The sequence below is a fragment of the Littorina saxatilis genome, linkage group LG14 (assembly GCF_037325665.1).
Source record: "Littorina saxatilis isolate snail1 linkage group LG14, US_GU_Lsax_2.0, whole genome shotgun sequence".
Classification (NCBI taxonomy): domain Eukaryota; kingdom Metazoa; phylum Mollusca; class Gastropoda; order Littorinimorpha; family Littorinidae; genus Littorina; species Littorina saxatilis.
This window is the reverse complement of record NC_090258.1, coordinates 41417397-41437975: the sequence shown is the minus strand read 5'-3', so window position 1 is coordinate 41437975 and position 20579 is coordinate 41417397. Positions and strand designations below refer to the sequence as shown.

General features: G+C 41.5%; 2 protein-coding genes across 4 annotated transcripts in view; both read right to left on the bottom strand.

Moving 5' to 3' along the window:
- Nucleotides 1-14245, bottom strand: part of LOC138947777 (fibropellin-1-like) — a 50043-nt gene extending 35798 nt beyond the window's left edge. The window contains exons 1-2 of the mRNA XM_070319341.1: nucleotides 13619-14245; nucleotides 3711-3897 (exon numbers count right to left, since the gene is read on the bottom strand). Of these exons, the coding sequence (XP_070175442.1) occupies nucleotides 3711-3897; nucleotides 13619-13681 (250 nt within the window). The 5' untranslated portion in view covers nucleotides 13682-14245. The remainder of the gene's footprint in view (nucleotides 1-3710; nucleotides 3898-13618) is intronic.
- Nucleotides 14246-17792: 3547 nt separating this feature from the next.
- The window catches only part of LOC138947773 (angiotensin-converting enzyme-like), a 44848-nt gene continuing 42061 nt past the window's right edge, over nucleotides 17793-20579 (bottom strand). For all 3 annotated transcript variants that reach the window (XM_070319336.1, XM_070319337.1, XM_070319339.1), the window contains exon 12: nucleotides 17793-19528. In XM_070319336.1, coding sequence (XP_070175437.1) covers nucleotides 19336-19528 — 193 coding nt within the window. In that variant the 3' untranslated portion in view covers nucleotides 17793-19335. The remainder of the gene's footprint in view (nucleotides 19529-20579) is intronic.

The window sequence follows — 20579 nt, the reverse complement described above, 5'->3', positions numbered from 1 at the left end:
TCACACGAAAATACGCCGAATTAAAAGGGCCAGAAAGAAAAAAAGGAGCGAAAAAATCACTTCCTTGTCTCGCCGAAGAAGGAAAAGCCCAAAAGAGGTGCAAGAAATGCCAAACAAAGCGGCCAGAACTGGAGGCCACAGGAGCCGATCCAGGAACAACAGCTGTTCTGCTCTAACCGTTAAATACACTTCACGCCTTCCCACAAACCCTTTCTGCAAATGGAGGCGTCCAGTCAAAGATTTGAGGCGTTCAGTGGAAGATTAACGCTTATCCTCAGGATTTTTAGTCTTAGCCTTTTGTGTGCAGAAAGGGGCGAGGAGGTTGGTCATGCGATGCCTGACACAAAGGAATAATTTCAACAGGCATGTTTTTTGCACCCTCAGGCCTGAAAGTGGTGAGTATTTTCATGGCGAGTAGAACTACTCGCCAAATGCGAGTAAAGTTGCCGAAACAAGTTGTTGGTTCGGCTAGTAAAGTTTGCTCTCTGGCTAGGAATGTTCAGAATCACTATCCAAAGGCTAGTCCGCCATTTTGTTTACTTTCAGGGCTGATCTTAGATTCAAAGTCTAAGCAACAAAGAAAAGCAAGCGCTCTAAAAATAGAAAACAACTGTAAGCAGAAGTTAATTTTAGTGGCAACAGTCTCCTTGCAACTGCGAGGATAAGTTGGTAGCATCAAAATGAACAGACAACTTTCACAAAGGGTTGTTTCTTAGTAATTATCATCAGTAGTCTGCTTCGCTTGGTAATGAGTCTTCTTTAATTCAAAGCAGACACTTGAAAACATGGCTATATGAATGAAAGTTACAAGGAAACTAACAATGTAAGTACCTACCTAACATGTTTTAATTATATAAGAATAAAAAATAACACCCAAACACCAAAATGAAATAAATATTTCGGAGTAAAAACTCCTTCTTCAGTAATGGAATCAAAACAAACCATGTTTTAATTATATAGATGAAATAACGATGAAATCGGAAATTCATAGACGCTTCTCAATCCAGTAACGAATGAAAATAATTCATACTCAGCGCCAGTTCAAAGTAAACGATCCTTTTGTGTTTTCTCATAATCTTTGTGATTTTTTACCCACAGTACTCTGTGTTACATCAGAGAAGCGAAATGCGTTTAGAGGCAAGAAAACCTCCACGCTTAATAAAACGAGGCTTGGTAATTTTGGTTTCGCGTTTACAGTCACTGCCTATAGTGTCGACACAGTGATTGGATAGAAGAGTTTGGCATGTCTATTCTCAAGCATAGTTAAATGCAAGTCTCGTCAAATGCCCATGTTTTCAGTTTCAACTCGGCACCAGGTGCACGAAGCAAAAGTGGGTGTCACTTAAGTGGGTGGGAGCCAGCCGAAGGGTCTGATTGGTTGACATTGAGATTTGTGGTGATTATTTTCAACTAATCAGACCCCGCGGTCCTGAAATAATATCGGCACAAAAAGTGGTGAGAATAGTCAATACTCCTGTGTGTAAGCTGTAACTTATAACTATTTAAGTTCACATTGCGAAATAAAACAATTTCATCTGTGCATACCCATTAGAACCCTGTTTTTGTTGTGATGGCTGTGTTTTTTGTTTTTATTGTTGTTGCGGTGGTGGTGATGGTGGGGGTTGCTGCTGGTGCTTTAGATGTTTGTTGTTGTTGCTTTGTATCATAAAATATACAACACTCAGTAGTAGGAACAGAATCGAGAACGAAAGTCTTAAAAGCCTCGTTGAAAACGGATGGTTCATCTTGTAATTCTCGAACACCATAGCCATAGGATCTTCCTACTGAACAGGTCTCAAATGATAACAACCGAATAAAACATGACGTAATTTAAACTATACAGTCCGGATGGTACACGGGTCGTGTACAACCAAGTTGGAATGTGCATCGTAATTTTACGGTATTTATTGTTTATTCTTATGTCGTGGGTCCTGTACGACCCATACGTTTTACGCTGAATCCTTCTTTTAAAAAGAATGGGTCGAAGACGACCTTCACCAACCGGACTGTGTGGTTCAAAGCATCATCCGGTGAAGGTTAAACGATGGTGTATGGCTCATATGGAATGTATACGACAATGCTATCTTTCTCGTGAGGTAACAAACCATATACGTGTACTTTGTTGTACTTTGACATAATCGATGATGTAGACCAGCAAGCAATTTTTTTAAAACTTCTGACATTTATTTTTTGCTTTTCTGAAACGTTGTTAGCATTCGTGGTGAAGCTGTGCAGGTATGAACAAGTTTTCTATTCATACATAATGTTCGCTGCGCTAAATTTTACTGTAAAAAAACATCTGACAATGAATTAATTATGAATAATATATAAATATAAAACACATAAAAAAGAAGCGTTGCACAAATTCCACGTATGCTTGTATGCCTCAGGGAACGAATCGGCTTCTAGAAAACGTTTGTTTGTGGAGATTTGTCAAAAATACACTGTCCGCAATTTTCCGCGCGGACTTGGCATAGGATCCAAATCCTAATGCAAACTGTTAAACCAGGGCATGCAAACAAGGTTACATCACCGAATCAGGAATACTGAGAAAAAAATCAAGCAATGCGCCTGAGAATTAAACTGTCTGTCGGCCGTATTAAGGCGTTTGCATGAACCGATGTACACTGATTTGAACTAAGCCAAACTGCACTCAAACCGACGCACCCGTCAATGTAGCACAAAACAGAAACATCGCTTAGTTCTCACGCCTAATAGCGAAATGCCCAAATACCAGATGAGCAGCCCCACGTGAAGACTAGGCTTGTCTGTTGATTGACTGGGAACACGTGCACCCCCCAAAAACCACACACACAAAAACAAAAACAAACAAAAACAACCAATGTTGCAGAGTGCACGTCTGAAAAAACCCCAAAGGAACAGCATTTTCACAAGACTCAGACAAAGAGGTCTTAAACAGCATGCCGGTGGAACATCACACGACAGTGAATGGAGGTCCCAACGTTCCTACTCAACGAAGGGCAAAGCCAAAAGGCATGCGTGCACACAAAATAGGAATCTGAAGCACATAGAAAATTACAACTTAAACAAAAAGAATGGAAACGACCACATCGATGGAGACGAAGGATTTGTTTTTTGTTTGTTTGTTTGTTTGTTTGTTTGCTTAACGCCCAGCTGACCACGAAGGGCCATATCAGGGCGGTGCTGCTTTGACATATAACGTGCGCCACACACAAGACAGAAGTCGCAGCACGGGCTTCATGTCTCACCCAGTCACATTATTCTGACACCGGACCAACCAGTCCTAGCACTAACCCCATAATGCCAAACGCCAGGCGGAGCAGCCACTAGATTGCCAATTTTAAAGTCTTGGGTATGACCCGGCAGGGGTTCGAACCCACGACCTCCCGATCACGGGGCGGACGCCTTACCACTAGGCCAACCGTGCCGAAGGAAAGGCGTTAGAGAAATAGGGCAATGCATGGAAAGAAACAGAATCCCAGACACGACGAAAATCACAATTACAAAAAAAAAGTAAACATTCAAACAAGACGCATAGAAACGACAAGCAAAGCAAAGAGGTAGAGATTATGCGTGCAAAAAAGTCATAATAATTATGATGCACGACGAAAATCACATTACAAAGGATGAATGCAGACGATCATACAGATGGCCACGCAGGGCAAACAACGCAAGGCCACCAGTGAACAAAGCATGGACAGAGAGAAACAAAGAGCTTTGTAACATACCCAGCGTTTCACTGGTCTGGAGTGATGAGTCTCCGCATTGCGTCTCGTTCCTGTCAAACACACAAGCGCGCATGCGCGTTCCACAGTTGCACGTGCCCGTCTGGCAACACTTGGGCGCTTCAACGCTGCCGGCTTCCACTCTGAACCTGTCCAGGCGAATCTGTACCACGCCTGATGCCTGTACCGTCTGCAACAACAACAATCATGAACATGTTAAACGGATATCATTGATCTGATCGTTTAGGGGGAAGTTGTGCCAAATATGAAAAATCAGAAGAATCTGTTGATTCAACTGTACCTTCATCTAGACGCCCACGGCACGAGTTGCTTAAAAAAGCACCATAAGTATGACATTAATTAAATCAAAGTGAATGAATGTGCTTTAAGGCGCTACTTCTCTTTCGGAGTTGGAAAGAAAGAGTTGTCCAGAAGTAGTAAAAGTAGCACTCCAAAAGTAATACCATTGCGGCCAGCGCCATCTAAGACGCGGCAACCTAGTTACCAGCAACACGTGCACAAACAAGGGAAGTCACTCGATGGAAGTAACCCCACCCGACCTTTGAAACAGTGCTCTTTCTCGGCATATTTCACGACATTTAGGCAGTCCTGCGCGGTAGCATGATTTGTAACCCAGAATCGTATGGTAAAACTTGGAAATGATCTAAGGGCCTTCCTCACAAACAAGTTAACTTCACTTATAGCAGGAACTTCATTGCACTTTGTCGAATACAGAAATAACCATTCACCCCTAATACCCTTTGCACAGCAAAACTATCGTACCTCGCATCAGTGAATAACAACAGACTGACTGAAAACGGACGCAGTAAGGTAGCTTTTTTCGTATTAGGCAAAAAAAAAAAAATAGGTGTGGTTAAGGTAACATAGCCCAGAAAAATAGGGTAGGAAGGTAGGCAATCACTTTTTTTTTAACTTTTTTTTCTAATGTGTACAAATTAAACCTACTTGACAGGGAAATAAGTGTGCGACTCGAGCGCTTTCGCTTTCATTGCGTTTTCTGCACTCGTTTTTTGTTGTTGTTGTTTTTTTTGTTTTGTTTTTTTGACAAATGTAATAAAAAGTTATAGGGTCGGCCCCTAAAAATAGGGTAGGTCGGGTTACTGTAACCACACCTTTTTTTTTTTAGGCCTTAAGTCAAAATATTGATTCAAAGAAAAAGTAGGACGTTCAACAAAGACTGAAATACGAACTGTATGCTCATACCACGATACGGGGGGGGGGGGGAGACAGAAGAAGACCGAGAAAGGGACAGTTTCAGAGAGAGAGAGAGAGAGAGAGAGAGAGAGAGAGAGAGAGAGAGAGAGAGAGAGAGAGAGAGAGAGAGAGAGAGAGAGAGAGAGAAAGAGACAGACAGGCAGACAAATAGACAGAGTTAGAGACACAGCAAACGCACGCTTGAGACCAATGAGATTGACAGAAACAAAGACTTAAACAAAGTTGGAGTCATATAAGACATATATAAATAGAGGGAAGGGGGGGGGATAAAAAAAAAGAAAAAAAAGTAACCAAGCATTACAACACTTTGAAATTCATCAACCGACGCAGAAAAAAAGCAACAACTCATACGCCACAAGGACACCAGGTGAACTCTCTGATACGTTTTCTCAGCTTGGCAGCTGACCTGTGACCTTTGAACGTTATTAGAGTCCGGGAGCTGGCGCCATAGCACTAAGACTCCCTAACGTCATGTTTGTTTAACGGCTTCTTTCGTGGTTCGGCCCACCTCTTAACCCCTATGTGGCGTCGCATGTCTTCACCGTAACACTTTCCCCACACTTGTTTTTAGTTGGTCTTCTTTTTTTTTCATTCGTCATCGTTACAACACCTAGAATGGGAAACGGCATACCCAAAACGCTCCCCGTTCAATGTAGCAAAGAGAAAGGGTGGTTATTGACACCAAACCAACTTTTCTCCAAACACTATAAAACAAGCAAGGTATGTTATATAAATGTTTAATTGTGACAAACCAATACGATGCAGTGACTGTATCGTATTTTTCTGTCACAATTAAACGTTCCTATAACATATCTTGCTTTTTTTAAATTCTGAATTTTGGAACGTTGGCAGTCTATTTGTTTTTGGATTTCTCCAAACACTATATCTTAGGCCAAAAAAAAATATTCTGTTTACGGTAACCCGACCGACCCTATTTTTTTCGCGCGACCCTAGACTTTTTTTTGGCATTTGGGAAAAAAAAAAATTGCAAAATAACGTAAAAATATGTTTTTTTGGAGAAAAAAAAATATATAAAAAAATCCCGACCTACCGACCCTATTTTTTTGGCCTATGTTACCGTAAACAGACCTTTTTTTTGGCCTTATCTACACTCGTCCCTAGCCTAGAACAGAGACAGAAAACAGTATGATCATTGCCACCACTGACAACATTTCCTTTCCACTTTTTCACTACTCAATCAAGGCAGTAAAGAGAAAAGCATGATGAAAGCAACCGAACCAAGTGTTTCTCTCAACATTATATTTTCATTCGTCATGATGACTAAGCCGAGAACAGAAAACAGTGTGATCGTAGAAAGCATAGCACGAAGAGATCAATCAATCAATCAATATGAGGCTTATATCGCGCGTATTCCGTGGGTACAGTTCTAAGCGCAAGGATTTTTTTTATTTTTTTATTTTTATTTTATGCAATTTATATCGCGCACATATTCAAGGCGCAGGGATTTATTTATGCCGTGTGAGATGGAATTTTTTTTACACAATACATCACGCATTCACATCGGCCAGCAGATCTCAGCCATTTCGGCGCATATCCTACTTTTCACGGCCTATTATTCCAAGTCACACGGGTATTTTGGTGGACATTTTTATCTATGCCTATACAATTTTGCCAGGAAAGACCCTTTTGTCAATCGTGGGATCTTTAACGTGCACACCCCAATGTAGTGTACACGAAGGGACCTCGGTTTTTCGTCTCATCCGAAAGACTAGCACTTGAACCCACCACCTAGGTTAGGAACGGGGGGAGAAAATTGCTAACGCCCTGACCCAGGGTCGAACTCGCAACCTCTCGCTTCCGAGCGCAAGTGCGTTACCACTCGGCCACCCAGTCCTATATACACTTATATCTCACATATATCGTTTTGCATTGCCTTTACTTTCATACCAACGGATGCATCTGCCGTTTGTATTTCAGTAGAGCTCAATGTCCGTTTACAGCTCATTATGATCATCGCAGTGTTCTTCTTATACTTTTTCTCAACACGTGTTCCATACTCAAGCAATAGATTCTTCCTGCCGTATGCGACGATCATAACAGAAACCCTGCAGAAAACGTCAGTTCTTACAAAGTTTGCGAATTCCCGTGAAGAACAACTTTGGCGAAAATGAAAAAAAGAGAAGAAATAAAACCAGCAACGGAGAATGATTAAATGTGTTAATTCATAATGCATAGAAATTCAGACTGTTGAGTAACATTGCAGCTTGATACACAGCCGGTAGCACTGCCTACAACTTCACATCGTAGGTACGTTGTCTCGAAATTATATCAACATTCGCCTGCTGGCTCATATTGATCCACGTGTCCGCGCGTGTGAGTGTGATAATGTTTGATAGTGCAACATGTTATTCATTGATATGTGTGTGATTGCACTGTAAATAATGATATGTTGTTGTTGTGGTTTCTTCCAATGATTGCACAGCGCTTTGAGCTGGGTTAAACCCTGGATACATGCGCTATATAAATAGTATGCATTATTATGTCTGATATCACTTGCTAACTATCAGCATATTAAAAATTACCATAGGTATATATCATCTTATCTAATTAATGTACTTCTGAAATAACTCATTCTATTATTTCTACCGTCGCGATATAACCTTCGTGGTTGAAAACGACGTTAACCACCAAATAAATAAAATAAATATTATTTCTACAACTACTGCTACTAGTCTCCAAAAGGATACCACACGAATATGACGCAAAAGCGTGCCCGCACAAATCTAGCATTGAAGGATGCTTTACATTACGACACAATATAATAAACGAAGGGTTGCCTTAAGGATGAAAGGTATTAATGGGGCTAAATATGTCATGTGGATGTCGAGAGATATAATACGTTTGAACTCTCACAAAGAGAAGAGTTCCGTTTTGAGAGTTAAACAGAAAGATTGAGGCGTGGGGGTGGGCAAGGTGGTGGGGGTGGGGGCGACAGACAGACAGACAGACAGACAGACAGACAGACAGACAAAAAACAGAGACAAAGACAGAGAAATACAGAGACACAGAGAGAGTGTCCGCTTCTGTGTCTGTATTCATCGGGAAATGACGTGACGCTATTTCTTTCTCGTCTAACACTGAATTCCCAAACAGAGCAGGCCAACTGAACTTGTGGTTGTCCTGATGAATTCCCAAACAGAGCAGGCCAACTGAACTTGTGGTTGTCCTGATGAATTCCGTGCAGCCATCCGATAGGATCCACGCTCGCCACTCTAAATATGCTTATCTAGAGGACCCTGTGTGACATTGATTAAGGAAAATGACATCATGTCGCTGTGTTTGATGACAAATACTTACGGCTGTTTCACCAGCGGTACCTGAAAGGCAGATTGACTCTTTGTCTTATTGCGATGTGCAAACCCACGTCACCGCGAAACTGCCACTGCTGGGTCAAACTGTCTGTGTGTCATCATTCAGCGTCGTTACGTTTATTCCGTTTGTCCAAGCATGCGTTGATGTTACAATACGTCATAGAACCCTCTAACTAGACTTTCATGGTGCACTTGTGCAAACCTCGTTTTACACAATTTCACAACCGTTATTACTCCAAGAAAATCAAAAGGGTCGTTGATCCTTTCAATTTCTGGCGAAACGGCTATAAACATTTACACGTTTTCAGTTAGCCAAAATGTGTACACAATTAGAAAAAACTAATCGCCTCTATCCTTAACTATTGTCACGTTTTAATAGAGTTACACACAACAAACCTAGATCAAAAAGGAAGCAAGGGTTCTTCGGAAATCCAAGATCAAAAAGATTGGTCCTGATTCAAAGGGGCGTAAAACATTTGACTATCGTGACTAAGCATTTAGGCCATCTTCCTCAAAACTATCGATGCTTCAAGTGACTCTTTCTGTCACCTATGAGCTATATATTTCATTTGTTTGTAGGTGACACAATAATTACTTGCTAAAGAGTTGAATATAAGCAAGCTGTCAACAATTCAACGGACCAGTTCAGTTTTGCTCGTCTGCCAAGCAAGCGTTAAAACTAGCCTAGAACATGCTGTAGCGTTGGCATTAAAAAGGACTACGCCTATGACAACCAAAATTAACGTATTTGTCACGTAGGCGTAAAAACAGATGATAAGCTCTTTACAACTAATTGAACGTATTTGTACTTTAGGCGTGAAAACGGACTTAAACCCTCTCCAACTGAAATGAACATATTTGTCACGTAGGCGTAAAAACAGATGATAAACCATTTACAACTAATTGAAGGCATTTGTACCTAAGGCGTGAAAACGGACTTAAACCCTTTACAACTGAGATGGACATATTTTCCACGGACGGAAGAAGGGACTTAAGCCCTGTCTCAATTGGAGTGACCTTCGTCCCAGTTATCCGGGCCTTGTCAAGGACTTAAAGGAGGAAGTGTGAGCAGCCCATGGAACATTCTTCATCGACTAGGCACTACAGATAAAACGAGGAAGAAGTTTCCACTGGTAGTTATGGAGCGAAGGCAGGGAAGTTCTGAATGAAAGTAAGTTGAAGGATGGTCTCCAGTATCTGATACCCTGCCAAGCAGAGATCATTAGAGTAAGACACGTCATTTTCATGGGACAAAAGGCTTCAAATACAGGAAGTTTAGGAAGAAGGAGAAAACAAATAGGAGACAGCTTACAAAAGACAGGATATTTTCCATCTACTGGACATGTGAAAACACTGCCCCGTGTCCGAGCTCCGGTGGTCAACATAAGACACATTTTCAATCGACCTCACGACTTTACAGCGAGGTCATATAGCACAGGGGTCAGAGGCCAGCGCGCGACGGTCAGCAGGAAAACAAACCGTCCCTCTGTCGTCCACAAACATAAAGGATTCCAGCGCGACATACTTCTCGTTGCAAGCATTGCATTGCACGTGCTCTGCGCTCGACTGTGAAAGTTGACCTTGACCCAGCCTTCTGTGTGTGGTCAAGTCTCGTTATCACTTGAGGCTGGTGACAGGAGGCTTTTCTACACAAAGTGGTTTTCTACTTTGTTCAAATGGATCACACATCGTCAAGTTTCTGCCATATTATTGACCTCATTCTTTACCACTGCCTCAGTTTTGCTCGATTAAAGAGACTGCAATATTGTCGTCTGTCTGATGTTTTGCTGGGTCGCATATTTTTGTTTTGTGTGTTTAAGCAGCGATTTTCTGAACTATAGCAGACTTGACATTTTCGTTTTTCTTTTGAATGGCTGAATGCCTTTCTGATTTATTTTAAAAGATGGGGTTGTGGGCATTATTTGCGTTGTACGGTCATTTGTGTGTGTGACGTTTGTGCCCTCTGACGCATACACATCCAAGTGAAGGTTCTGGAATGTGACTGACATTTTTTTTCCATTTGATCAGAGGAAAGACGATGCATTTCAAAGGCAGCTGTTCCGGATTTGTGTGTTTGTCTCGTTTCCCTTTCCTTTCTCTCCTCTCCGCATTGCCTGCCTGACAGCGTCGTTAGACACTCATCATCATCTCGTGTGGAAGAAAACACTCTCCAACGAAAAAGACTCAATAGCTGGTATTGACTTAAATGTGATGATTACATCTTTGGAGTGTATACATCAAAACAAAAGGAGAACATCCATTTATGATGGGTTTTGCGTATATATATATATAGATATATGTATGTATGTACAGAATAGGTCTTTGTGGCTCTACAGACGGGCGTCTGTCAAAATGAGACAGAAATAAAGAAATGTATTCAATGCTGGCATTGCACTTATTAGTGTCAGAATATGTTGCGGTATTTATGCGTGCATTTAGGACATGCTTTTAACCTTGTTTTGCTGAAAGTATGGTCTATTGAACCCTTTTAAAGCAGACAGTATCAACTGAAATCATGGACTGAGGTATATGGATGTTAATCGCACAAACTATTACTTTAACAACACTCTTGAAACCAATGTCAGTATAGATTTTGAGAGCATGTTATTCTGGTCTATTTATTTACACAAATCTCTCTCTCTCTTTCTTTCTCTCTCTCTCTCTCTCTCTCTCTCTCTCTCTCTCTCTCTCTCTCTCTCTCTCTCTCTCTCTCTCTCTCTCTCTCTCTCTCTCTCTCTCTCTCTTTTTCCTTTTATCAGTATTGTAATGTGCATGTCATGTTATGCTCTAGCCTTATTTGTAGGCGAACGGTATGTTATATGTCCGTCTGTCGGTTATGTCCTAATGTTGTATATATATGTCTAATATACTTGCCATTTACATATTTAATATACAAGTTGAAGAATGAATGATGATACATTGTAGACGGATGCATGTTACTGATTAAAAGCCCCACAATGATGTGCTTGGCAAAAACAAAAAAAAACAAACAAAAAAAAATTGTATCCCGTTGTTGTTTTCAGTGTATACAATTTAAATGTTTAATTATCACAGTTGAGCCAAAGTTTTCTATCCTGGTGCAAAACTGACATGGTACAAAATAGTTTAGGCTACGCTGTTTATGTCCCACTGTAGGGTTCCTTATGTGCACGGCTGTTACTCTCGTCTCACATTCTCCTGGTTCATTTGTAAAGCTTAACGACGATCACGAAGCCGACATTCACACATGACTAAAATAGCTTGACACTTAAGCCTGCATGGTAAGACGCACTTCCAATTTACACCCGAACAAAGTGGAAACATTTGGGATTGGTTCACATGGAAATTTCTGTCAACATGTAAATAAAATATCAAACAATGCCACACAAACACTGAAAACTTTGAAAACTAGACTTACCTTGACAAAAGGCTTGTTGCTCCTTTCTCGACCGTATAGGTTCTTGCTTGTTTTCTTCTGTTTTAAATTTCGTAATTTTTCTTTCTTTTCTTTTGAAGGCATTATTTGCTGAAGAAGACATTTGGGTCACAAAGACTGCTTTATATTTATATGTTAAGGCAGTTGTTATGGTAAGTCCAGTTTTTATTGTATGAGTTTTGTAACGTCAACAAACAACTATTTCTTAAGAAGAGCTTGACAACTTTCTCTTCTCTTCTCTTCTTTTTACTTTTAATTTTATTCTTGATTTGTGTGTCAAACCTGGCATCTACCATCATAATTAAATGAAACATATCATTATATCTTACTAACAGAACGCCAATTTAAACTGCCAGCTTGTGTTTCGTGACTTTTCATGTTGAGCAATTGATGTATTCGGATGAGTATAACATCGTTGAACCCAATTTGACTAACTTTTGTCCACAAGATCTCTGGTCAATTAGACAAAACGCATTAAAGAAATAAGACTGTATTACAACTATGGGCTGTTCTTCTGGAAATACTTTCTGTCTTGAGGTACAAACAAGACATTCAAACACAACACACACACACACACACACACACACACACACACACACACACACACACACACACACACACACACACACATGCATACATACACACACACACACGCACATACACACACACACACACACTAAAAAGGTAATTATGTTGAAAGTTCTCGCACTTTTACCCAAACGCAGTTTTACTATTGTTTTCATATTGCTGAGCGAGCTGATGATTAATTTCCTTTGAAAAAAATGAGTTGGTTGTGATGTTTTTGCTTTGACCATGTGAATCTTTTGTGTTCCTCACAGAAATAAACCAAGTATAAGGTGACCCCCAAAACATGCCACCCATAAAAATGATAATAACTTCTGCATGGGCACATCACACAGTTTCACGTTTGTAGGTCAAATAGTCTCATTGTGTGCTCTTTTGAACAAACTATCCAAATTCAGGGATTGACTCAATAGTAGGTTTGACACTGATCAGTTACCACACTCGCCCAATTCAAACCCTCCAGATTTTCTTATATTGACTTCTGCAGGTCACCGATGATCTGGGGTGTTTCTGTACATTTGGACCTTCAGATATTCCAACAGGTTAAAGTCTGGAAGGTTTAAATCGGGTAGCTATGGGTACTACTCAATTTTGAATTTCCATCACCGAATTTGCATGTTTTTCGAAAGAGCACAAAAGTCAGACCAATGTACCGACAAAATTTGAAACGTAATGATATGATCATGCATTAGCTGACTTATACTTTCACAAAATAAAAAGCAATTCGCTCAACATGCGTAGAAGTTATTAGCACTTTTATTGGTGGCATTTTGGGGGGGTCTCCCTGTATAACCCAAACAGTGTTTCAACCTATGCTTAAACATAATTATTGCCATCGTGTGCCCCCTTTTTTGTTACCGTTTTATATGTGAGTTTAAACAAACGAGGAAGGTGTGCTTTTTTTGATTGGCAGTATGCTTCGCCTATATAATGTCGCCAGATTAGTCATTAATTGTTACAGTTCTAATTTTGATAATAATGTTATGTTTTGAGTGATATTGTATCAGCTCAAATAAGTGCCCTAAATCTGTTACTTCCGTCGTGTTTGTAATTACTATGAGAAAATGTATATGAGCAAAGAGACAGAAAGAAATACAAAGACCGAGAGATTTAATATGAAAAGAACCAAACCATCATGGAAATTGTACCAAACAAAACCAATCGCGGTGTAATTCACGAGAGGTGAGTTTGTGATTAAAGTGCCAGTTTTCCACTGCTTTGCGATACAGGTATTTCTCCGCATAACGTTCCAACAAGACACCAGACTCAACAGTGCAAAGAAAAACAGGATCCGGGACAACAAAGTAAGTGTAACCTCAATGCAAAACAGAGAATAAACTCACCTTAATATTCAGACATGTCAGTAGAACCAAGACGAGCAGGCGGTGGCACCTTGGGGAATCCATGTCTAGTTCTCGATGAACACAGCTGGTAGATATCGTAGAGAAAAAGTCAAGTTTATGGTCTACACTGCAAAGGATGACCACACCTCTTGATACTGTCTTGATACTCGTTACGGGTAACAATTTGTTGCTTATTAGGTTTTAAATCTGATGATTTCCGTTGTGAAATCGAACAGGTAGAATGTGTCGTGAAACGCTGTATCAGAAAACAATAGCAGGGCAGGGAAGAGGGAGAGAGAACGGTCGGTGGTCACGTCCCCGCCTTGTCAGTGCCGGTGCAGATCTAGTCACCAGTCGATTCAGCTCAGCTCCCGAGAGTTGCGTCTCTCCGTCTGAAACTGAGCCTCAGATTCAGTTTGCTCTCAGTTTAAAGTGCTTAAGGCTCGCGTCGGACAGTTTGAATATGCCGGCAGACAATACAACCCAGGGGCACTCCTCTCGGCGTGGCGTTCCTTGTTCTTGCCTCTCTCTTCTCTCTGTTCTTTGCCTGCAACGCTCTGTGTCCACGTCGCTCGAGGGTGCCAGCTTCCCCGCACTGTTTCTGGGTTTAATCCGCGCAGCCGCTGCGTGTGATCGCCACTTAAATACTAATGCCCGCCAACAGCCACTGCAAACACGTGCAGACGTGACAGCGCGCGCTCGCTTTCTTCCCGGTAGGGGGCGCAAGTGTCGATCGTCTGCAACGCCCTGGGACGTTTGCTTTTGGCGGGAACTCGCTGCGACGCTTTGCGGCCAGTCAATGGGGGAATAACCGCTGGTCGCCACAACGGGAGCCCCGTATTGTCTGTGGGGCTACAGTCTTGGGACCACCGCGTCACTCCAACCAAAGGATCGGCACAAGAAGAGACACGTTTGTCTGTTGCTGGTTTTTGTGCTTTCTTTCTTTGCAGATTTTTATGAGAAGAGAAGTTTAAGGGGATGGCGGGTGAAATTTCAAAGCGTGGGCGGCTTAAGAGGTTATAGGTTGTTTCATCAGACCCATGGTATGCTTAATCCGTCCCAAATCTGGCAAGCTGACAACCACTGCCTCTGACGCACGTTCCATGCCAGAAAGTAAATCTCTGATAATCGTGAATAAACACCTGTGTCACAAGTCTGATCCAACGAATTTTCAGTATTGACTTAACTGCGGACTCATTTACAGTAGCATTGTTATCCTAGCATATAAATATAACCACCTGACCATGTCATGTCCCGAATAGACGCTAGTTCTGGGGACAGGAAGAAACAAGTTAGCGAAGCGAGTAGCATTATCGTACTTCAAGAGTGGGCAAAACCTCAGTTTTGTATCCGTGCCTATTTTTGTTTCTGTCAGTCTTCCATTCTGTTTGTGTGTTGATGGGGCATCAAGTCAGGGACCTATACTTATCTAATATAGGTCCAGGGCCGGATCTGGGGGGGGGGGGGTTCCTGGGGTTCCGGAACCCCCCCCCCCCCCCCCTGGCCATCCAATGTACCTCTCAGAGGAGAAAAAATGTGGACTTTGGACCCCTGCCTTCAGTTGGAAACCCCCCCCCCCCCCCCCTCAAACGAACTTGGTCCGGCCCTGAGGTCTATGATCAAGTTCAACGGTGCCTCAGACATCTGCATACACATCGGTCGGGTATGACCCATACTCCACAAAAAGATGTTAAAAAGTGTATCCCTATTCGGAAGGCGAGGGTCGTGTTTGACCCATACTTTTTACGTTGAATGCTTTTGTTTTCCTTTTTATATTTAGTCAAGTTTTGACTAAATATTTTAACATCGAGGGGGAATCGAAACGAGGGTCGTGGTGTATGTGCGTGTGTGCGTGTGTGTGTCTGTGTGTGTGTCTGTGTGTGTGTGTGTGTGTGTAGAGCGATTCAGACTAAACTACTGGACCGATCTTTATGAAATTTGACATGAGAGTTCCTGGGTATGAAATCCCCGAACGTTTTTTTCATTTTTTTGATAAATGTCTTTGATGACGTCATATCCGGCTTTTCGTGAAAGTTGAGGCGGCACTGTCACGCCCTCATTTTTCAACCAAATTGGTTGAAATTTTGGTCAAGTACTCTTCGACGAAGCCCGGGGTTCGGTATTGCATTTCAGCTTGGTGGCTTAAAAATTAATTAATGACTTTGGTCATTAAAAATCTGAAAATTGTAAAAAAAATTAAAAATTTATAAAACGATCCAAATTTACGTTTATCTTATTCTCCATCATTTGCTGATTCCAAAAACATATCAATATGTTATATTTGGATTAAAAACAAGCTCTGAAAATTAAATATATAAAAATTATTATCAAATTTTTTTTTTCGAAATCAATTTAAAAACACTTTCATCGTATTCCTTGTCGGTTCCTGATTCCAAAAATATATAGATATGATATGTTTGGATTAAAAACACGCTCAGAAAGTTAAAACGAAGAGAGGTACAGAAAAGCGTGCTATCCTTCTTAGCGCAACGAATACCCCGCTCTTCTTGTCAATTCCACGGGCACTGCCTTTGCCACGGGCGGTGGAGTGACGATGCTACGAGTATACGGTCTTGCTGCGTTCAGTTTCATTCTGTGAGTTCGACAGCTACTTGACTAAATATTGTATTTTCGCCTTACGCGACTTGTTATATTTAGTCAAGTTTTGACTAAATATTTTAACATCGAGGGGGAATCGAAACGAGGGTCGTGGTGTATGTGCGTGTGTGTGTGCGTGTGTCTGTGTGTGTGTGTGTGTGTAGAGCGATTCAGACTAAACTACTGGACCGATCTTTATGAAATTTGACATGAGAGTTCCTGGGTATGAAATCCCCGAACGTTTTTTTTCATTTTTTTGATAAATGTCTTTGATGACGTCATATCCGGCTTTTCGTGAAAGTTGAGGCGGCACTGTCACGCCCTCATTTTTCAACCAAATTGGTTGAAATTTTGGTCAAGTACTCTTCGACGAAGCCCGGGGTTCGGTATTGCATTTCAGCTTGGTGGCTTAAAAATTAATTAATGACTTTGGTCATTAAAAATCGGAAAATTGTAAAAAAAAATAAAAATTTATAAAACGATCCAAATTTACGTTTATCTTATTCTCCATCATTTGCTGATTCCAAAAACATATAAATATGTTATATTCGGATTAAAAACAAGCTCTGAAAATTAAATATATAACAATTATTATCAAAATTTTTTTTCGAAATCAATTTAAAAACACTTTCATCTTATTCCTTGTCGGTTCCTGATTCCAAAAATATATAGATATCATATGTTTGGATTAAAAACACGCTCAGAAAGTTAAAACGAAGAGAGGTACAGAAAAGCGTGCTATCCTTCTCAGCGCAACGAATACCCCGCTCTTCTTGTCAATTCCACGTGCACTGCCTTTGCCACGGGCGGTGGAGTGACGATGCTACGAGTATACGGTCTTGCTGCGTTGCGTTGCGTTCAGTTTCATTCTGTGAGTTCGACAGCTACTTGACTAAATATTGTATTTTCGCCTTACGCGACTTGTTTTAATTTTTTTTATAGATATTATTGGTCGTACAGGACCCCGACCCTCCGGACTGTGTAGTCCGAAGCTTGATCCGGTTAGGGGTAAGCCTGTGTAGACCTGTCAGAAGGAAATCACGTAGACATGCACGTGACCCTCGTGTCTGCTTCTTTCAGATCATCGCGATGTGTCCGGTCTATCACGCTGTACCAATAACACTGGCACTCCTTTCTCTCTAACACTCTCTCACACTCAAACACAACAGGATCTCGGTTTAAATACATCACCACTCCTATGTTTGTGTGTGTGTGTGTGTGTGTGTGTGTGTGTGTGTGTGTGTGTGTGTGTGTGTGTGTGTCTGTTGGTTCTGCAGGTATAATTTCAATTTAATTCTAATACTCTAGGATCTCACAGCCAAATGATAAGTCAAAATATCCACATTCTGTCAGACACAGACACACACACCGACACCGACACCGACACCAGCACCTCTCATCAAACTCTCTCTATCTCTATCTTCTCTCTCTCTCGCGCTCTCTTAAACGCTCACAAAACAAGACCTCTGTTCTAACCAAGGTCATTTCGTTCCTCGTTTTCACACTCATATCTTCACAAACACCATCATTCTTACGTCAGTCCACTCAGCAATGTCACACACAAAAACACCACACGGAGCACTGAAGAACAACTTTAATGAGTAATGAGTCCATCTTTCTGTCTGCCTTTCTGTCCGTCCATCTCTGTGAGTCCTTACCCATGTGTGTGTGTGTGTGTGTGTGTGTGTGTGTGTGTGTGTGTATTTGTGTGTGCGTGCGTGTGTGTGTGTATGTGTGTGTGTGTGTGTGTGTGTATAGGCTTCTATATATATATACGACTTGTGTCTGTGTGTCTGTGTGTTTGTGTGTTTGTGTATTTGTGTAATCGCCATGCACGGCCAAAGTTCTCGATGGATCTGCTTCAAATTTGGTGGGCTTATTCAGAGAGACCCCGGACACAACCTCATCGATGAGATATTTCAACACGTGCTCTCAGCGCGCAGCGCGGAACCGATTTTGGTTCCACCTCAGCTATTTTGGTTCCACCTCAGCTACCCGGGCCCCCATACCGACACACCATAGCCGCTACACCACATCACAACGCCAAAGTTCTCGGTGGATCTTTTTCAAATTTGGACACCGTATTCAGCTACACCCCGGACACAATATCATCGATGAGATATTTCAACACGTGCTCTCAGCGCGCAGCGCTGAACTCATTTTCGTTTTTGTGTTCATTTCACCATTATAAGTAACTCTTCCTTATCTTCTCCAGTGTTTGGCGTTTATCTCCCTTCCTTCGTGTGGCTTTCCCGTTCAGTTGTAAGTTACTACACTGCGCTGTCCACTGCGCTGAGCGTCTTCGCATATTCCCGGCGTTCTGTTACTGTTACTATTTTTAGAAGGTCAACGCAGTGTACAGAACGTAAATTGGACCCGTAAATTATCCTCACTGTAAAAGTGCAAAGGTCGAATCAATTTATAGCCACGCGAAAAATACACTGTCATCTATCTCTCTATAGATACGGCTTCTCTGTGTTTTTGTGTGTGTGTGTGTGAGTGTGTGTGTCTCTATGTAAGCAACACCTGTGCATTGTTCAGTTCTGTTTGTGATGTGGTCTGGCGGCTTTTGTGTAATATTATGTGAAACACTCAAGTCCTTAATGGCTCAAAACCGTAGGACTTTTAATATTAATTTTAACGTAATTTTATGTACTGGCCTTCCTTTGAGAAGCCATAACTTGCTCAGTCCTGTTTGAGTGGAGTTCGCCTCCAAAGGTGATTAACACGGTTACATTCGTCGACAAGGATGGGACTCGATATGGTCAGGAATGGCATTATGGCCACTGAATCATTTTCGTGCTGTTCCCATTCCACGAATCTGGGAGGGACCTAAGCTTGGCGGGTCCATTGTTCGGACCCGGCGAAGCCGGCGTACGGCTCTAAGTACTTCTTTCCGGCGAAGCCGGCTACCCGGCGAAGCGGGTATTCATTCTAGTATATATATATGTGTGAGTATGCGTGCGAATGTTTTCTGCGTTCGTGTGTGCGTGCGTGCCTGTGTATGCGTGTGAGTGCGTGTATGTTCGTTCTACAGATATTATTTCAAGTCAATACCAATACCCTCACAGCCCAACAGTAAGTCAAAACATCGCTCTCTGTATTCTATCGCCATTAATTCAATCTTGTCTCCAATTAACTGTGGCTTGGCTCCATCCCAATGGTTCCTGGTGAAGCTCGTTGTCAGCTTTCAACCAGTCGTGCAACGGCCGGAAGTACTCCAGGATTGGCTGAGCTGAGATCTCGCGAGATCCCGTGAATTCCTCCAGGATGTCCTGCCATGGCCGACTGACTCCTGCCGCCATGAAGCGTCTGTGGGCACAGTAGAATACAATAGCATAGAATAGATTAGTCTAGACTGGAATAGATTAGACTGTGCTACACTCTACGACTTTTCAAACAATTGCACAGCACTACCCTATCTCACACTACACTACACTACACCATACTACACATCCAGGCAAGACATTCAGTTGAAGTTAACAGTCACATATTTATACATTGTAATTATACTTTAGTGCAATAACAGAAGCTTTCTCGGCCTACTATGAGCTTCTCAATGTTGCACCCTAGATTCTACAATCGTTTGCAACATGGTCAGTATTGACATCTTAGGAGTACAATTAAGAAAATGTAATTATTTTATTTACTGTTTTAGAAAAGAAGGGGTTTCCTCGTCTGAAGCAACACTTTCTTTTATAGGCCGAGTTGCAAAAAAAATTAGGAAGGAATTGAACCCAGCAGAACAGAATATCCATCTACATTGTATCAAAATAGGTACTTGCAAAGGAATCTTGTCCAAAATCTCAAATGGTAGATTACGAAACGACCTAATGAACCCAACAACTGGAAACTGTAAGAGTTTGTGCCTACCAAAACTAAGAAACATCAGCCCATCTCTATTCTAAATCATCATACTGGCTACAGACGCTCACTTAAACAGCCTAGGCGGTTTGCGGGACACCAAAATGAATTGACTTGGTGTACGAGTTGGTGTCTACCGAAAATAAAAATAAAGATTTAAAGCCCATATTAAATTTTATTCTGAATCATGATGGCATGCTACAGACACTCACTGGAACAGACCCCAGCGGCGTGGGAGTCACCAACATATACTGACTTGCTATAGATCCTTTCAGGTAACTTGGTACTTGTTTTTTTCGTATCTGTTTACCAACATTTGTTCAGAGGCTTGTAATTGTGTGTGTATAAATCGCTTTCAAGTAAGCGGACCAATGCCCTTTTGAAAATGAAGTGAATTTTCATGATCTTGAAGCAGTCTGGGTAGAAACTAAATTATTGCAAAACTGTGTTGATTGGTTCATTTTACCGACCACCAGACCCTCGGGTTGATTATGGGCAC